This window comes from Clytia hemisphaerica, unplaced genomic scaffold (assembly GCF_902728285.1).
Source record: "Clytia hemisphaerica strain Z4C2 unplaced genomic scaffold, Clytia hemisphaerica genome assembly, whole genome shotgun sequence".
Lineage (NCBI taxonomy): Eukaryota > Metazoa > Cnidaria > Hydrozoa > Leptothecata > Clytiidae > Clytia > Clytia hemisphaerica.
This window is the reverse complement of record NW_027104274.1, coordinates 325924-343850: the sequence shown is the minus strand read 5'-3', so window position 1 is coordinate 343850 and position 17927 is coordinate 325924. Positions and strand designations below refer to the sequence as shown.

The following is a 17927-nucleotide window of genomic DNA, read 5'->3' as shown; positions in this document are numbered from 1 at the left end:
GTGGTTCATACCTGGATCATAGTGTCCTCCAGGGTTTGTTCCCCCACCAAATTCTTGATTTTTTTAAATCTCCCCCCTCTTTTTTTCCCCCTATGACTTTTCAGTTTTTTAGTTTCCCCCCTCTTTTGTGTTTTTCCCCCAGAAAATTCTGAAAATATCATTTTCCCCCCATATACCCGTATAAATTTCTCAAATTTCAACCTGACGCAAACGTAAAATTTAGCTGCAAAAGGAATACTAGACAAAATAGAACGAAAATTGGTTAACTTTTCAATCATGATCTAATCACATGATATCATGTGGACTGACCTTGGTTGCTGAGATAAAATTGAAGTGATTTCACACTCCCCCACCAAATTTGCCAACTATCGATGTTTTCCTCCCTCTCCCCCCCCCCTTTACTATTCAAATTTTCATTCCCCCCCTCACCCATTCAAAATTGGAAAATTGGTTTCCCCCCCCTTTATAAAGGGGGGGGGACACTATGTGGATTTAGGCTGATGGCATCCACTAACGGATTCGTGCTCCTTATAGCTCCTGGGGTTTTGTAGAGGTCTGCGATTCAGACTAACCTGGATTCTGTTGGGCAATAATCTCGAAACAAATCCTTCATGCGCAGAGCAATCAGATTTTGCTCGGAGATTAGTTGCACATCGACAATTTTGGGATCATCCACCTTTTAGGCTTTTCCCAAAATTATTATGCAAAAAATGACCTCCAGTGACAATTTTATAATTTCAAAAAAGAAATTATGGGATTATGCAAACCATTACACAAGTAGATTGAAATTAGTGTAATTTTTACAATTTAAAGTAAATCTTCTAATAAAAAATTTTTTTTAATCAATCAAACGAAAAATATAAATCTTATTTTAAACAATAATAAATTGCATGAAATTTTACTTCTACAAAACAAATAACTTAGAAATATATATGCAAATGGGTGTTTAGGACAAATTTTGGAATTTTGGAATAATACAGAAAATAGTACGAATAGTACGGATATCTACGGCTTATTTAAAATTCATTGCTATGGAGGGTACTACAAAACAATAAACGTGGAACAGAGAAGGCTTGCAATAGACCTTATCGGAGTTTTTCATTTTTCTAAAAAAGCGATGCATTGTGGGATTGTTTCGAGTGTATTACAATAGAATTCCCTCGAGGAATTCCTAAGAGATTTCTATTGTAATACACTCGAAACAATCCCAAAATGCATCGCTTTTTTAGAAAAATCAAAAACTCCGATAAGGTCTATTACATTAGACTTCTGCTCATCCTCTGAACAAAAAAAATTCTGATGTAGGAAGACTTTACATGGTAAGTATATCTTTAAAGGTCTGTGACTAGAATTATTACTGAATCAATTAAATAAGCGTGGAGAGTGCTCGATGCGTCTACAGAGCCAAATTGAAGTATGTTTTAATATTTAAAAGCAAAAATAAATTTTGACTAGAATTATTACTACATCTTTTAAATTGTGAAAGTGAAAAATTTAATTTAACGATAAAAAAATGAACAAAACTTTGAACAAAAAACTGTGAAAATGTGAAATATTTAACAAAATCTAGAAGACAACCTTACAATATTGAACAAAACTCGAATAATTATTTCGTTAAAAAATACCCGAGAGTACTAGGCTACTCGCCTTTTTGAAAACGCAAAGATAACCTACAAAAATAAAAGATTTGGGTCGAAATGCCCGAAATGGGCAATGTCGTTGACAAAATCCTGATCAATGAATGAATTGAGATTGTTTAAATGTCTTTGGGATTACTTTCAAGAATGGAGTTCCTCATTTCTAAAACTGAGACAACACGAAAACTAATGACGAAGAAACAATAACATAAAACATATAACAAAAGTAACCTATATACAGAATAAACAAAAAACAACAAAGAAATACGAAGAATTAAAAAACCTTTCATTTTTACAACCAATTTTCGTGGAATTCAATTTCGCGGTTGAGAGAATCATATGGTATGAGAGAATGTTTTGTTTACAAAATGACCTATTTTCCCCTAAAAAGACCAATTTTAGAGGTGATTTTTTAAATCCTGAGAATATTCGTGTTTCGCGGAATCTAGTTTCGCGGATTTGTCAAAAAACCGTGAAATTGAATTCCGCAAAAATTTGTTCCCGCGAAAATTTGCCCTTAAGTTAATACAGCCCTTCATGTTTCATAATATTGAGAAAAGAAACTATTGTCAAATTCAGCTTGTCTCCTGTCAGAATGAGCCTCTTTTAAATTAACATTTGTTTCGTGGAAAAAGTAAATGAATTCCACGTCCACCAAAATACTTTGATTCTGGCGTTCGAAGCTCAACACCCATCAAAGGTTATGAAGTTGCTACGTATGTAATATGGTAGAAAAAGTTCTGCTCCTACTTTCTGAAACGAGCCCCATGGACAAATCCATATTTACACGTCGCCAGGCTAAATTTATTCAAAATAAAAGTTGTGAATTAAAAATTGACAGAAAAAGTGAATCTACGTTCTTCTTAAATATTACTTTTATAATCCAGTCATTGTATACCAAATACCCAACCACTACCATTACCATACGTCGATAAACACAGCATTATCGTTCTAGAGCCAGCTAAAACAAAAATGCAAACTGACCTCTCCCATTACACCAAGTCCATATTGCAAACGATACGACCAACATAGCCATGAAACTAGTCATCTTCGATCCCTCTTGCGTAAACTCGAATGAGCTGTCGGTGAACCCTGTAGAGAGAAGGACAAAGAGATGGAAATTGAATTTGAGCTACTTTAGAAATATTTTTTGGTTTGGTTTTCCCACGAGGGACTTTTTCCCCTAAAGTTTTGCCTTTTGATCATATTAAAAGTGATTATTCTATAAAATTGAAAAATCTTGCATTTAAATATTGCTGTTAGCTCGTTCGACCTCGTAGTGCATTTTTAGCCAATCTAGTAAATTGTATTTCAAAATTTCCCATCAGAAAAGCCATGGTTTGCCCTTGAGCAACATATGCCCTCTTATATCGAATGACTCCAATACACACTTTTTACATAAGAACAAAAAATAATGAGGAGAAAATCCTTCGAGGAAAAAGTCAAGAACATTGTAAGAAAGAACATATTATGACTTTGATAGAAAATACAGGATTTTTTATGGAAAAAGTAGAATATAGGAAAAAATCTTTTAGCATACAAAAAACACTCACTTAAAATGAAGTTCAGGATATTCGACCAGTTCTCCATCAACGTTCCAAACACTTGTGTCAGACGACGTTGATGAGTTACTACTCAAACTGTTACGCGAACCATTCAACGTTCTCAGACGAATATAATCGGGATCCGGAACTTCTAAAGTCGTTTTACGGTCGTCAAATATCGTGAATATTTTCTCGTTTTCCGTACCGTTGTCACTTTTTTCTCCGTTTTTACGAGTATTTATCGGTGAAATGTCAGCTCGATTTTCCAACTCTGACATCGTGATTGAAGTCGAGTTTAATGGTCGGAAACGAAATTCTTTAACTCGATGAACTTCAATGAAACTGAAGTCGAACTAAGGTGAAAAGAACAGTAATAACTTACAAGGAATGAAAAATAAATCCCTAGGTAAAACCAACATAAGGAAAGTGCAAAAGGAAAAAATCAACAAAATCAAAAAATCAAAAAACCTAAAACCAAAAAAACACAATATCACCACAATATCAAAAACAAAATTATTTCGTACGCTTTTTTGTTGAGGTAATTTACCCCTCGAGACATTGTGGGAAACTGCGAGAATCTCGAACCTAGTCCTCCTGTAGCCAGTACATTCCGACAAACCAAATTTTTTCTTTGTTTCATTAAACGCGATCAAAAAGCTCAGTTTTCGTCTAGCAGGCTAGTACTTTTGTGACAGCATATCGTTGATCACAGGGCTTTTTTAACACGAAGAACAGATCAACGCCGCAAGGTGCTGTTTCCTTAAGGGAAACATCCAATTACCAAATAGACTGCTGACATCCATTAACAGATTCACGCTCCTCATAGGAAAAGTCCGAAAAAGTGTCCATAAAATTCAAATTTTGACAGAGCCAGTTCTATTGGCCCTATTGACTTGAAATTTGGTAGAGACAATCTTTTACATAACTCTGAACATCACTCAAAATTTCATTTTCAGAAAACAATTTTTTGAAAAGTTATGAAGTACCTGCAGTTTTGAAGAGGTCTGCGATTCAGATTTAAAAGGCTCAATTAATTCTGGTGTTCTGACTATTGACCCTATTGACTTGAAATTTGGTAGAGACAATCTTTTACATAACTCTGAACATCACTCAAAATTTCATTTTCAGAAAACAATTTTTTGAAAAGTTATGAAGTACTTGCTGTTTTGAAGAGGTCTGCAATTCAGATTTAAAAGGCTCAATTAATTTTGGTGTTCTGACTATTGAATGAAAATCGAATGAAAATTCATACGACGATGTTAATGCATGGAAATTAATCTTACATTGTCTGTGGTTTTCTCGGAAATTTTGATCAAATGATGTAAATAATTAGCACGTGTTGTCTTCCGCACTAGAATGAGGTCAATCTCCCCGTCACCAATATGGGCGTGTGGTGAAATCCCTGTTGAGGATTTAGCACACCGACATGAAATGTTGGCTGCCAGAACACTGATGAAACGTCCAGAGATGGTTTGCCATTCACCTGTAAATAATTTGAAATAATGAAGGGAATAGACATGATTTTCTGTAATAAGAAAAAAAAACATTCTTCGTTAGTCTAGATCTAGACTAATAATTTAAAATTCCAGGTCAATAATCAGCTTCACCTAATTATCAAACACTAAAAGGTGAACAGTACTGCAAAAGAGAAGTACGCTCGTCAAAAGAGGAAAAAATTATTTTTATTATTATTCAAAACACTCTCTCGCGCAATTTTTTTTTTGGCAGACATACTTCCTATTTTTTACTTTGTAGGAAAATTGCCCCTATTTTGCGTAATAAGAATAATGGTCTGGAAATCGAGACTAATTCTTGGTACCCTAGGTGAAAGAAATCTCAAACGAGACTGAAGAATTCGTGTTTATTTTTCCAAATCACTAATGCACAGTTTTAAATTTTTATCTTTTATTCGATTTAAAATATTTCAATTTTTCAATCAGCAGTCGCTTCAACTGGTTGAGATGCCTTGGAGTTTTTACAAGATGCTTAACTGATTGGTTATTTTTAAACAATAGGGATGACGCGTTCTTTAGAAAAAGTAATAAAATCGTTTGTCTCAACATTTAACGACCAACAGAGTCATCAAAGAACTTGTAAAAAACTCCAGTTTGACCCAACTGGTTTCAATAAATTTTGAAGACTCGTTTGAATCTTGTTGATGGGAACAACTCTGTATCGTAGACTCGGTGAGAACTAATAGTCAGCAGGAACAAAACAAAGATGCTAGGTGCAAAAGGAGACGCCATTTTAATAGTTGGGGGTTTGAAACTCTCAAAGATTATTCGAAAGTAACTCGAAAAAGAAGTTTCTTATGAAACAAATGAAATAGTTTTTTGGCCACTTTTTCAATTGAAGAGTCTTATGACAGAGGATTGTTAGAAGAGCGGAAAGAATCAGGAGACTGACCTTGTGTATCTTCATCATCAACGAAAGTAGAGCAACGTTTACACCTATAGTAAACAAAACAATAAAATACCGTCAAGCAATGTTAGCCACTTTAAAGTGGCTACAATTCGGGAATGTAAGTAGATTAGACTACCATATATTAAAAAGTAAGGCTCTTCGCCTAGGAATGAATGAATCTAATTAAATCTCGTAAGGAACATCCTTTTTCGAAAGAACAAAAATTGAAAAATTTGAAATCTTTTATCATGATAATCTTTACCAGAAAAATGTCGAGAAAAGTTTGATGTTAAAAATATCTTTATTTCGTGGACGTCTAGATCACAATAAAATTGAAGCTAAATTGTCAGCTGGTCAATTAACCATTTACTATATCATACCCTTGTTTGCATTGTTCTTGTTGAGCACTAATGATTTGTGGAGGATTTGCGCTCCGAAATGTCACTTCGCCTTCATAAGACCTGTCAATGAAGAAAGGAAAAAGCTTGTGTCGTTGGGAATCATAGGTACACCGAAGTCGGGAAATAAAAGTGCTGGAATGCAAAGTTTTTGCTATTTTGTGAACGAGTTAAGGCCGGTCTCCGCTTTCGCGCGACATTGGTGAAAACTCTATAACGTTTTTGTAAGGTCATTGGTCGGTTGAAAAATAAAGCAATTCCATTGGTCGAAATTGACGTAACGGATGAAAAAAGTCTAAAGAAAGAGTTAAGATTCATCTAGGACAACACGACCGAATGAAAAGTACATCTGATGAGAATTTATATTTTCAAAAGTGGATGCTAAAATTTCAAAGCAACAGTTTGCATTGAAGTGAAATGAAATCAGATTTCAAAATCCGACTTGGGAGAACTCCTGAAGATCTCGGGGTGAATAGCGAGCAACATTTTTTCGAAAAGTGTGAACTTTTTGTCTGAAATCAAAATTTTCAAACCAGCATAAAAACTGACAGCTTGAGATTTAGACAATAGAAAGTTATTTTTATACTATTTTTTAAAGCATTCGGTCTATTTCCTTTTAAATCAAGTTGTCAGGGGGTTATGGCTTTAAGTCTTGGCAAACGTCGGCCGGGTTTGAAGGATTAACCAAAACTAGAATTACAAAACGTAAATTCAAAAATGAGTCATAACTTACTTATTCACCATGAATCTTTTAAAACCAGCGAAATCATATCTCTTAGGACCGATCCATCTTAATTTTTCACTTTCTCTGATAATATCACCAAAATACCCATAAGCCATTAGTGAAATGGAATATTTAAAAAGGTCATCATCATGCCATACTGAACAAACGTCCATCGGTAGTTCATCACCTTATAAATGAATTTGTATTCTCTGTTAAAGTTGGACTCAAAAGTATAGTATGATGACACTTTACTAAAGTCTGTCTCAAAATAATTTGCAGCTGAGACAAAAATAGTCTGTAACTTTTGATAGAATTCGAATCAAGTTGCGATTTTGTGCTCGTTAAAAAGATATTTGTGAGTGGAATATCATCAAGTAAAAAATTTGGGAAAAAAAAGGACAAATGAAAATGAAAAATGAAGAAGAAAAAAAATCAACTTCTTGTAGAAAAGTGGTATAATGACCATTTTCACAGGAGTAATTCTTCAATCTTAGACCATGATCACTGTGAAAAAAAAATTCAAAAATATTCATTCAATCAAAAGATATCAAACAAAGTTTGTATTTGGTGGTTGACTCTATAAAGTAGTAAAAAACGACAAACAAACAGCCTTTTGTCGATATCTTTTGATTGAATGAATATTTTTGAATTTTTTTTTCTCAGTGATCATGGTCTAAGATTGAAGAATTACTCCTGTGAAAATGGTAATTATACCACATTTCTACAAGAAATTGATTTTTTTCTTCTTTATTTTTCAATTTCATTTGTCTTTTTTTCCCAAATTTTTTACTTGATAATATTCCACTCACAAATATCTTTTTAACGAGCACAAAATCGCAACTTGATTCAAATTCTATCAAAAGTTACAGACCATTATTGTCTCAGCTGCAAATTATTTTGAGACAGACTTTAACATCATTAGCCCGAATTTTTCCACTGGTTCAAAATCACGACAAGAAACTTTTTAAAAATATTTGAATCTCACTGATTCAAATAAATCTGTCTTCAGATTTCTCCTATCTTTGTTAGATAAAAAATTATTAAGCCGTGCAAATTAGGTTTAAAATGGCTAAAACGGCCAAAAAGGACATTAGAAGTCAAAATTCTTTTAAAATAGGCTACCTAGTGTAAATATCTTGTTTCCTCAGGTTTCCTATTTACAATTTTCAAATTTCAAGTAGTTTTTTTTATCATAAAATTTTGCTAGAATTTTGCAACAAGGAAAAACTTCCTCAACGAGAAAGCCGTTCAATAAGCTATGTGCAATCAGTCTAAAGTTTCAGAGGATTAGAGTCAGTGTTAGGTAGGTCAGCAAATGGAATTTCCTCCAGACTCTTAAAATATGTGATTATATTTCTATTGGAAAATCCAACACTCAATAACTGTCTAAATACCTAAAACAATTTGCAGTGCTGCAGTAACAGGATCATTACAGCCAGTTGTGCAATATATGACAGTATCTGTTGATCCTAAAAATGAAAAAACAAATGTTGGCAAATCTTTAGAAATGTGTGTTTGAAATGTTTGTATACATTAAGGGAAGAAAAATTTTGGCGGGAATGTAATTTGACGGATGGAGAATATTTTTGTCCAAAAAAAACGCTATTAAGTAACAAAAGGCCTTAAATAGCACATGTTCGGGGGAACGAAAACAATAATCTAAATTTGGAGTGAGCTTAATTTGGCAGATTTTGGTCAAATACACCAAACCTGCGAAATTTCTTTCCGTAAAGTAAGTGAGGGAACAAAAAGGTACTAGTGAAAACACTTTCTAAGAAGAAATTTAAACAAAAATCAAAAACAAGGACAAAGTCTGTCAATTCAGCAAAATCTGATCCTCAGAAACCGAAGGCACTCGTGAGTCTCAAAACATTCGAATATCATGTTAGATTTGAAACCTGCTGGGATGATGCCCATTATGATTGGTTTATTAGTTCTTGATGACGTAATGATTTGATGTTGTTCTTCTTCGTACTTCAAAACACCGTTCATGACTTCACTAAACATACCGTCACCACCAACTGATATCACTCTGAAAACAAGAAAAGAAAGATACAGTTGCATATAACGGGCCCACAACGTTCTTTCGACGTTTATGTAACGTTCACAGCGTCCATATAACGTTAGATGAACGTTAAAACAACGTTGTGTGTCAGCTGTGTGTCAACCATAGCACAAGGGTAAAGCATCTGACTACGGTGCGCAAAGTGTTGGGTTCAAACCCCAGTCGACCGTTACCAAAATCTTTCAAAATGGTACTTGATGCCTCTCTGCTTAATGCTCAGTATTTAAAAAGGAGAGGGTAAGTGGAGAAATTCAGGGAAATCCTCCCCTGCCTTCGGGTAGAAAGCTATATGCAATGGGTGCCTCACTAAATGTTAAATCATATAAGAAATAAATTATGAAGCTTCACATTAACATACGACAAGAAAAAAGAGATTGATCACAACATAGGATAATCTTACCCATCATAACTTGATATATCTTCTTCACAAAGGTAATCTTTTGCATGGTTCATTCGTTCTGTAACTGTTAAAAAGAATTGTGAAAATGAAATTTATGTTAAATCTATAAATAGTTTATCAAAAAATTATTTAAAATAATTTTTCATTTTCTAATAACACTTGAAATAAACTTTTTAAGAAATTTATGAAAATGTGCAATTTAAAATTGGTTCGTATGAGCACTCTTTTTAAGGCAAGTCTTAGGCATTTCTTTGTAACTTTCCCCCTATTTGTTACAGAAAGTAAAACTTTAACGCAGCTTTCTTTGAGGTTATTTACTCTGTGTTTAAAAAGATATAGGGTTACCGATGCATTTACACCACTAGTAAGTAAGTAAGTAAATATTTATTTACCTTTTTAACACATCTGAAAATGATACAAGAGGTGGAATATACAAAATAAAAAGGAAGGAGACCGCCTTATAGCTAAGCTAATCAAAAAAAGATGCAGCCACCTAAGTGCCGAAAAAATTGAAGCAATAAAAAATAGAATAAATTTTTATTTTATTTTTTGCTTTCTTGGTTGGGGAGGGGGTGTGCTCAGTATTCCCCAATACAGTGAGTGAAGGCAAGAGATTTAATGAAATCATAATCAGATGAGCTCAAGGTTATATCAGGGTATGATCGCTGTAAACAATTCCATTGTGTTATGCAGGTCTTTGTTACCAAAAGTTATAGTGTTAAAGGAAGGAACAAAAAGAAGTTTCAATTTTGCTCCTCTGGTACCTTGATTATCATCACCATCAGCATCAAGCTGAATGAAGTTAAAAAATTGCAGGAGATCGAAAGGTAATCTGTTGTTCAAGAATTTGTGAGCAAAAGATATATTAAGGCATCTGACAAGGTTGAAGATTTTGAGGCCACTATTGAGTAGTGTTACCATTAGAGTACCATTTTGACCAAAGGATTTTGCTGGGTTGGGTTTTTTGAGAACTGCCTCAAGGGTTTATATAGGGCTCAGTGGTCTTACTTAATGTCCACCTGTTGTATTTAGATGAAAACAATTAAAAAACAACAAATATTTATAAAAGACATTTAGTCCAACTTACTGACAATATCGTAATTTACTTTTGCCAAGTAGAACAACGGTTCAACTTTGCTTTGGAATATTTTTTCTGCTTCTTTCTTTCCACCAACAGGATTGATGAAAACCAGTAGCTTCTCTGGACGTGATGTATATCCTGGTGACGAAAATATTTAACAGAATGAACATTGAGGTTTTCTCTGGAAGAGAACATTTTGGCTGGAATTTTATTTGGCAATCTTTCAGAGTAAACGTTTAATCAAAATCCAACCTTTGAAGCTTTGCAGACTTTTGTTTAATTTATTTATCGTAACTTTGATCTATCAAATTTAATAAACTTCAGTCATCTCTCCCCTCTATAAAAATGTAAGGATAACGATTCTATTCTATAGTCTTTATCGAAATGAAAGTGTAAACCTTTTTGTGATGTATCCTTATGAGGCCTGAATTGTACTCACTTTTTATTGTAGATTTGATACTATCCACCCAACTTTTACAAATTTCTGATTCCTTGGCTTGGAAAACAACATGATGATGTTTTAACTTATTTCCTTTGATTTTACGACAATAATGTACACTAAAATATTGTGTAGGGAAAAGTTCGATTTCATTTTGTGGTGCTTTTTTGTGAAAACCTCTTTCATATTGTGCAATAATTATGTTATTCAGCTCAACATCATGATGTATCGTTTCTGAAATAAAATAATAATAATGATTTTGTAAAAATTTGTTAAAGAGACAAATAATCATTTAACGTTTAAAATAAGACACATTAAATGCAAATTTTAGTTTGTTTCAATGACTTTATTCGAAAACTACTTTGTCTCAAAGATCAATCCTGGTAGCAAATGTTAGTATAGACCTGACATAATAGAGTCTTGAGAGCCTAAAGACAAGAATATCCATATTCATTACACTTACTCGGTTTCCTAGTCGTTGGGTGAATAAATGTGACGTCCCATATGAAACGTTTGGAAGTCAAATATGCTTTCACTTCTTTTCCATTTGTATCAAGTAATGAACAAAAAATAACCTCTTCATTTTCTACGTTATTTAGTTTATCAACATGATTGATAGTACTGCTTGTGAATTTTGTTGTACGATAGTGTGCGTCTGAACCATAAAAAGCACCAGAGAGCATTATTTGTCATCAAGCAATTTTAAAATGGGTTATTATTCCAAAGTATTATGTGTTAGTATTCTTTGTGTAGTTTTTTAGTAGGTTTGAGTTTTTTTTATTTTTTTTGTGTATATCTGTAAATAAAAGAAAAATTCAACATAATAACATAATAGACAAAATGAGTCAAATGTATCAACCATTCTTATTCATTTTAGTCAAATTTCAAATAAAGAAGACATTCATCCTAGCGCTAAATAAATATTCTAAAAATAGACAGTAGATAGCAATTCATTATTAGTTTATAAAATTTATTTTCTCCTATCTAGAATCAATTTTAATACAATAAATAAATAAACAAGAAGCATTAATAAAGAACCGAACTAGACAAATCAGTCATGTAAAAATCATTAAACATAGTTCATTTGAATGAAAAACATTTTATGAAACCTTTTCAAATAATTACTCTATTAAGTAATAACTAATTAGCTGAGAAAAACAATTACAGAGCAAAGTCATTAATGCAATTCATTTGACCGGATACACTGTATCAAGATTATTTATCATTTTAGAAATCTATTTTTGTGCTATCAATTTTTCTATTCAAATTATGTTATTAAAAAATACCCTAATAATATTAAAATGCTGTAAAAGTCAATACTACAAAAATACAAAAATATGTGCATCCCTTTGTGCATTTCTACCTTTCACAACTTTTTTATAATTTACTGGAAGAACCTGCATCCAGGAACCAATATAAAGTTCCTTTTTTAGGCTTAACCAAAGATGCTGGGATCTCTTTAGTTGGCTCTTCTTTAACAGCCCTACGTACATTTTCAGCTTTTGCTTCACCAGTTGCAATGAAAACAACATTTGCAGCATTGTTGACAACATTCATTGTGAAAGTGATTCTCTCTGATGGTGGTTTTGGTGAATCTTGGAGATAACCAATCCATTTTGTTTGTTCCTCAAGAAGTGTATGGTTGGGAAAAAGTGAACAAATGTGACCATCAGGACCCATCCCCAAAACAATCAAATCAAATTTAGGGAATTCTTGACCGGTAAACACTGATTTCATTTGTGTTTCATAATTTGCAGCGTCTTTTGTTAGATCATCAGTTTTGGTCAACGTAAAAACATTCTCAGCTTTGATAGCGCTTTGTTTGTCAATCAATCCATCCTTGATTGCTTTGTAATTGCTATCTGGATGCTCTAGCTCAACATAGCGTTCATCAGAAAAAAAGATTTTCCATTTTGAAAAATCAGTTGCTTGAGAATACTCATCTTTTTGAAAAGCTGCACAAATCTTAGTTGCAGCACTACCTCCAGAAAATGCAATAGAAAAATAACCATGATTTTGAACAGACTCTTTAGCTACTTCTGTTACCAATTTCCCAATTCGATTAAGATATTGTCCATTATCTTTGTCAGTGCTTATTTGAGCCATTTTCTCTTCTAAGTTAAATTTTAAATTGAAATCTTTAAACTATAATAAAATAATCACAAAGTTTAACCACTAAGAAATGTAAGAATACATTTTCACAATTTATACTAAAGGAAGACTTTGAAGCCTATAGCAGCATGGTTTAAACACCTGATTAATGATTTCTCTCAAACAAAACAATTCTTTATAATTGGTTTGCAAGCCAGAGAAACCCTAATCGCACAGAATTTCTTTGCATGCGAATCATAACAATTAAATGTACTGTATTGTGTATTGTGTGTGTTCAGGGGGTAAAGCTGCAGGGTACTGACCCATCTGACCCGGATGGTGGCATCTAATTTTGAATCTCAAAGAAATTAGTACCAGGTACTACATTTGGGGTGGGGTGGGTATATCACTCATTTCAAGCTAGTACCTCAGCTTTCCTAATTCAGATTTACTTGCGACGGCAAAAAATTATGGGTTTTATAGTAGAGTAAGTAATTTACGTCGACAAAAACTAAATTTACCTCAGCGTTTGTGTTGGCAATAGCCGAATGCTGACGTAAATTAGAATGAATGCACCTAGTACAGAGTTTTGGTATTTGGTGGGTAAAATGGGCGAAATTTATCAATTTTGGCAAATCAGAATGGAAATTTTGCCAATTTTCCAAAAACTATTCCTGAAAAAAAATCAGATTTTATTTAACAGAAATAAATTTTTTGATTTTCATATTTTCTAAATTTGAAAAAGTGAATTGTTGCAAAAAAGCTTTTCCAATTAAGAGCTCTCTCACATTTTGGTGAGGTGAAATTGTATAGTGTATTATTTTTTATTTAATACAATTTTCACTTTTTGCTTGTACCGGCAGTGCACTACCCTAAAACATGAAAAAAATTAACATAATAATTTTATTATAAGGGTGATTCAACTCCTGGATCAAGTTAATCAATCTTCGCACAGGGCTCCAAGGATGAGTTATGTCAAACAATCAACAGTGATGGAGTTATGATCATACTGGGCAACCTTTTGAGCAAGTGGATTTCAAAGGAGTCACTGAAGGTTTGAGTATTCACTACATGCAAAAAGAAAAATTTGAGCAAGCTAAAGCTATCAATGGAAGTGGATGACCAAGAGTCACAATCAAGAGTGATTGCACGTGACGTTGTTGCTTCACCAAAGGATATAAGAAAGGGGTATGCACAATATTGGCAAAAAAATATGAGATGGCACAGGAAATCAATCGAGAAGCCAGCAAGAGGTCCTTGAAGCTTGAAGAAGTTCTTGGTCTTTTACCTATTGCAAAGGTGAAGCCGTAAAAGAATGTTGAGAACTTGAGAGGGACACAAATTTGTGGTTCAATGGAGGGGAAAGATGTATTGTAAGTTGTGGAAAGTTTGAAGAAGGAAAAGGAGGAGAAAGCTCAAGCAAAAGAAGCAAATAGTGAAAGGAAGAGGCAGTAAAGAGAGTGTTTTTATAAATGTAAGACAATACGCGTGTACATTCAATCAAAGTGTGAAGCTGCCAGCTTGAAAGAATTCAAAACTGCCACAACATCCTTCCCTCTGTATGCAGCAAAGCTGGCTGTAGAATTGATGGGAAGTGTCCACAGATGATTCTTGGAGCTGCAGCTAATCATTCAGCCAATAACAAAGGGACTAAAAGAAAACCTATTCATGATGGTAAAAGTGATGATGATTTCCTTGAAGATGATGAAGATGAAGATGAGGTTGATGAAGACGAAAGTGAATTAATTACACTGAGTAGAGTCTGGTTGTCATTCAGTTGGCCTGTCAAAGAGGATGAAATTGTTGGGAAATGGTTTGCTGTTATTTTCAATGGCAAAAAAAACAAAACCCTTTACATTGCAAAAGTCAAAAGAAGATTCTTAGAGGAAAAGAATGGAATCATAGATAAGCTTGTTAATAACCTGTTTAAAACCAAGGGAACCCTTTTAGAAGACACCCCAAACATTTGCCACCTGATGAAGATATGTTTGATCTTTGGGATATTATCTAAAGGCCTCTGACTGTTCCCCATGGGACAGATAGACTTGACTTTTTTGGTCTCATTAAAAACATTGATAGAAAAGAACTATTTTCTGAAAAATGATGCATTATACCAATCATCTTTTGACCAAAATGATGGATTTATCCATCTTTCCTGTTTCAACAAAAAATTAAAGAAAATATTTTTAATAAAGAGTTTGAAAAAAGGTTTTTAAAGTAGAGTTTACATTAAAAAAGCTTATATTTTAAAGTTTGTTCAATGAAACTTTGTTCTCAAAGTGTTATATATTATTATATATTATGTATACCTCATAATATGTGTTATTTTATTCAGGTCATTTTAGATTTTTATTCTGAGTTTTAAAGTAAGGTAACTAACTCCAAACAACTTATTTTGGCAAACATGACCCCTGACCATCATTGTTCTAGCTTAAGTGCGAACTTATTCTTAAAATTGAGTTTCCTGGATTGTTTATAATATAAAAATATGATTCATTTCAGCAAATTTAGAAGAAAAATTAAGGCTGTAAGTAACTCTCTTCCAAAATAAAAGCCAAAACTAAAAGACATATTACTGTAACGATCTTGTTCTATATTTTTAGACTAAAAATACCAAATTTGATACCCCTTTTTTACGTGTTTTTTACACTTTCCGAAAAGTGAATTTTGACTTTAAACGCTCATAAGTAGAGAACAAGTCGGTCAAATTTAAAAAGTGATAGCTCAAATTTTAAGTTAGGATATCTACTTTCTAAATATCAAAACTCCAAGCACTTTGGAACTTTGTTCGGCCTCAAGACGTCGAGAAACGTCTGAACTTTTTCGTGGGTCACCCGGTACTCTATTTGATTGATCAATCAAGACGCTGTCAACATAGCACAGGAGACGACTTCACAAGACACGTGATCAAGGAAAAGAAGAAAGACACATCATAGTCTTACTGAAACTCTCATCACAGGTGTGCCCTGGTCGTAGGTAAGACCTTTCCTTTTCCTGTCTGAGACGAACAACGCAGTTCAAGATAAAATTCAGTCCTGAACAATTCGAGACACTCATGGCAGCTATCACTGGCGGTGAGCTACAGCAAGCAGCTCCTGCTGCGGCAGCTGCAGCACCACCAAAGAATGATCCATCTGCCCTTGGGCCGATACGACAATGCAGCATGGGCACTGACAAAATGCAAAAGCTCATATTATTTAACGAATGGCTTGATGATGCAGAAAACAGGATGGACTACATTGGTGTAACAGAAGACAAAGAAAATATCATCCTCCTGAAAACTTGGGGAGGACCAGAGATGGTTGAGTTGATTGGTGCAGAGAGATCACACCTTAACACAGGAGCCCGAGAAAACGAAGAAGGTGCACAAGCAAATGGGGAAGGTGCAGGAGCAAACGCAGAAGCTGCACCCACCTACATGCGGACTATTGAACGGCTACGTTACTATCTGAGACGAATGGTCAATCAAACAATGGCCATGCACCAGCCTCTGGGGACCAAACAAGGAATACGAACGTGGGGTGACTTCCTTCTAGATCTCGAAAAGAAAGCCAAGTCCCTGAACTTTGACAAGAAACCTTACACCACAGAGGAAGCTATAAAGGATGCTGCCATATTCGGCATGAATGATGTCAGCCTGAGAGGGAAGACGCTTGCGGAGGATCCAAACCTAGAGAGACTTTCCAGATGGGGCCAAGCACGAGAAGCAGGCCAAGACGACGCCCACAGCCTGGACAAGACAACACATGTCAAACGTGTTGGAAAGAAACGAATCAAGATAATATGACACAAGAGGAGATAGACGAGATGATTGAAACCCTGAAAGTAATGAAGCTCAAAAAGGTAGGAAAGTATAGCAACAGACACAAAGGATCCTGCAACCGACGCAACTCCAGCCATCAGTCAGAGAGATACCCAGCAAATGGCAAAGAATGCTTCAAATGTGGTGGGAAGAACCATTTTGCCAGGACTCCAATTTGTCCTGAAAAGTAGACGGTCAAAAGAATCATCACAGATTACTTTACAACATTGAAGCAAAATGACTCGAACCAGGAACCTACTGCATTCACTGCCATAAAGAAGGTGACTAAGCCAGCAGACAAATGGGTCGACGTCAAGATAGGCGGCATAAAACACACCCTCTTCGCAGACACAGGTAGCCAGCACACCATCATCACACCTGAACACTACAGCAGCGCCATGGGACCCCTGGATGAGCCGGACATCATACTCAGGGCATGGGGATCTTCAAACAATCTCAACATCACCGGAATGGTTCACACTGTGATCGAGAACGCCAAAGGAAGCAAGATCAATAGCAAAGTAAACGTTGTGGACAGTTTTCAACCAGAACCGCTACTCGGAGACAACGACGCAGAACACCTGGGATTCATCACCTTCAACAAGGAAGGAAAGAGCCCCCGAACACAAGACACAAGTGCAATCAAGAGAATTCCCCAACTCATCAGAGATAACCTTGGGATACAAGTCGAAACACGTCCTGACAGCAACGAAGCAGACCCAACAGAGATCGAAAAGATACTGAAACTCGTTGACGGATACCGAGGTTATCTCTGAGGAGATAGACGGTACTTTTACACCACTTGTTTTTTCTGCCAACGGTGGAATGAGCACAGAAACTAAGCGATTTTACAAAATTGGATGCATCAGAACCATGCCCATCCACCTCGACTATGAAGAAGAATTAGAGCCAAAACAACCACCATTTCGCAACGTTCCAATCCACTAATAAGGCGAAGTCAGCAAACTCCTTGAATTTCTAAGAACACAGGGAGTGATAACGGATGTGGACCCACGAGAAAGCTATGACTGCGTGATGAACGTGGTGATAACAGATAAAAGCAATGGTCAAATCAGGATGAACATAGACAACACACCACACAATGCTGGAATGAAGCGCACTCGATTCCACGTCCAAACATCACAGGAGATCCGCCACGACCTGAAGGAAGCGAAGATTTTCAGTGAAATGGACATGGGCTGGGGTTACCATCAACTTAAGCTAGACAAAGAATCCAAACACAAGAGCATCTTTCAAACACATGAGGGCCTCCACAGAATGGAGAGGCTGTATTTTGGACCCACAGCTTCAAGCGGCGTCTTCCACAACAAGATATGGAAAGC

At 34.9% G+C, this 17927-nt stretch overlaps 2 protein-coding genes across 2 annotated transcripts; both read right to left on the bottom strand.

Annotated features, from left to right (window-relative positions):
* Positions 1–2515: 2515 nt before the first annotated feature.
* Positions 2516–11489, bottom strand: LOC136816752 (ceramide kinase-like). The gene is made up of 12 exons (XM_067073068.1): positions 11155–11489; positions 10692–10925; positions 10259–10390; positions 9172–9235; positions 8605–8738; positions 8101–8175; positions 6716–6893; positions 5965–6045; positions 5588–5631; positions 4465–4664; positions 3191–3534; positions 2516–2729 (listed from the first exon to the last, which is right to left on the bottom strand). The coding sequence occupies exons 1-12, from the start codon at positions 11372–11374 to the stop codon at positions 2678–2680; spliced, it is 1758 nt and encodes a 585-aa protein (XP_066929169.1). The 5' UTR covers positions 11375–11489; the 3' UTR covers positions 2516–2677.
* A 385-nt stretch (positions 11490–11874) lies between these two features.
* Positions 11875–12832, bottom strand: LOC136816737 (uncharacterized). Its single transcript, XM_067073056.1, has one exon. It carries the CDS (start codon positions 12795–12797, stop codon positions 12069–12071), a length of 729 nt encoding a protein of 242 aa, XP_066929157.1. The 5' UTR covers positions 12798–12832; the 3' UTR covers positions 11875–12068.
* Positions 12833–17927: the final 5095 nt, after the last annotated feature.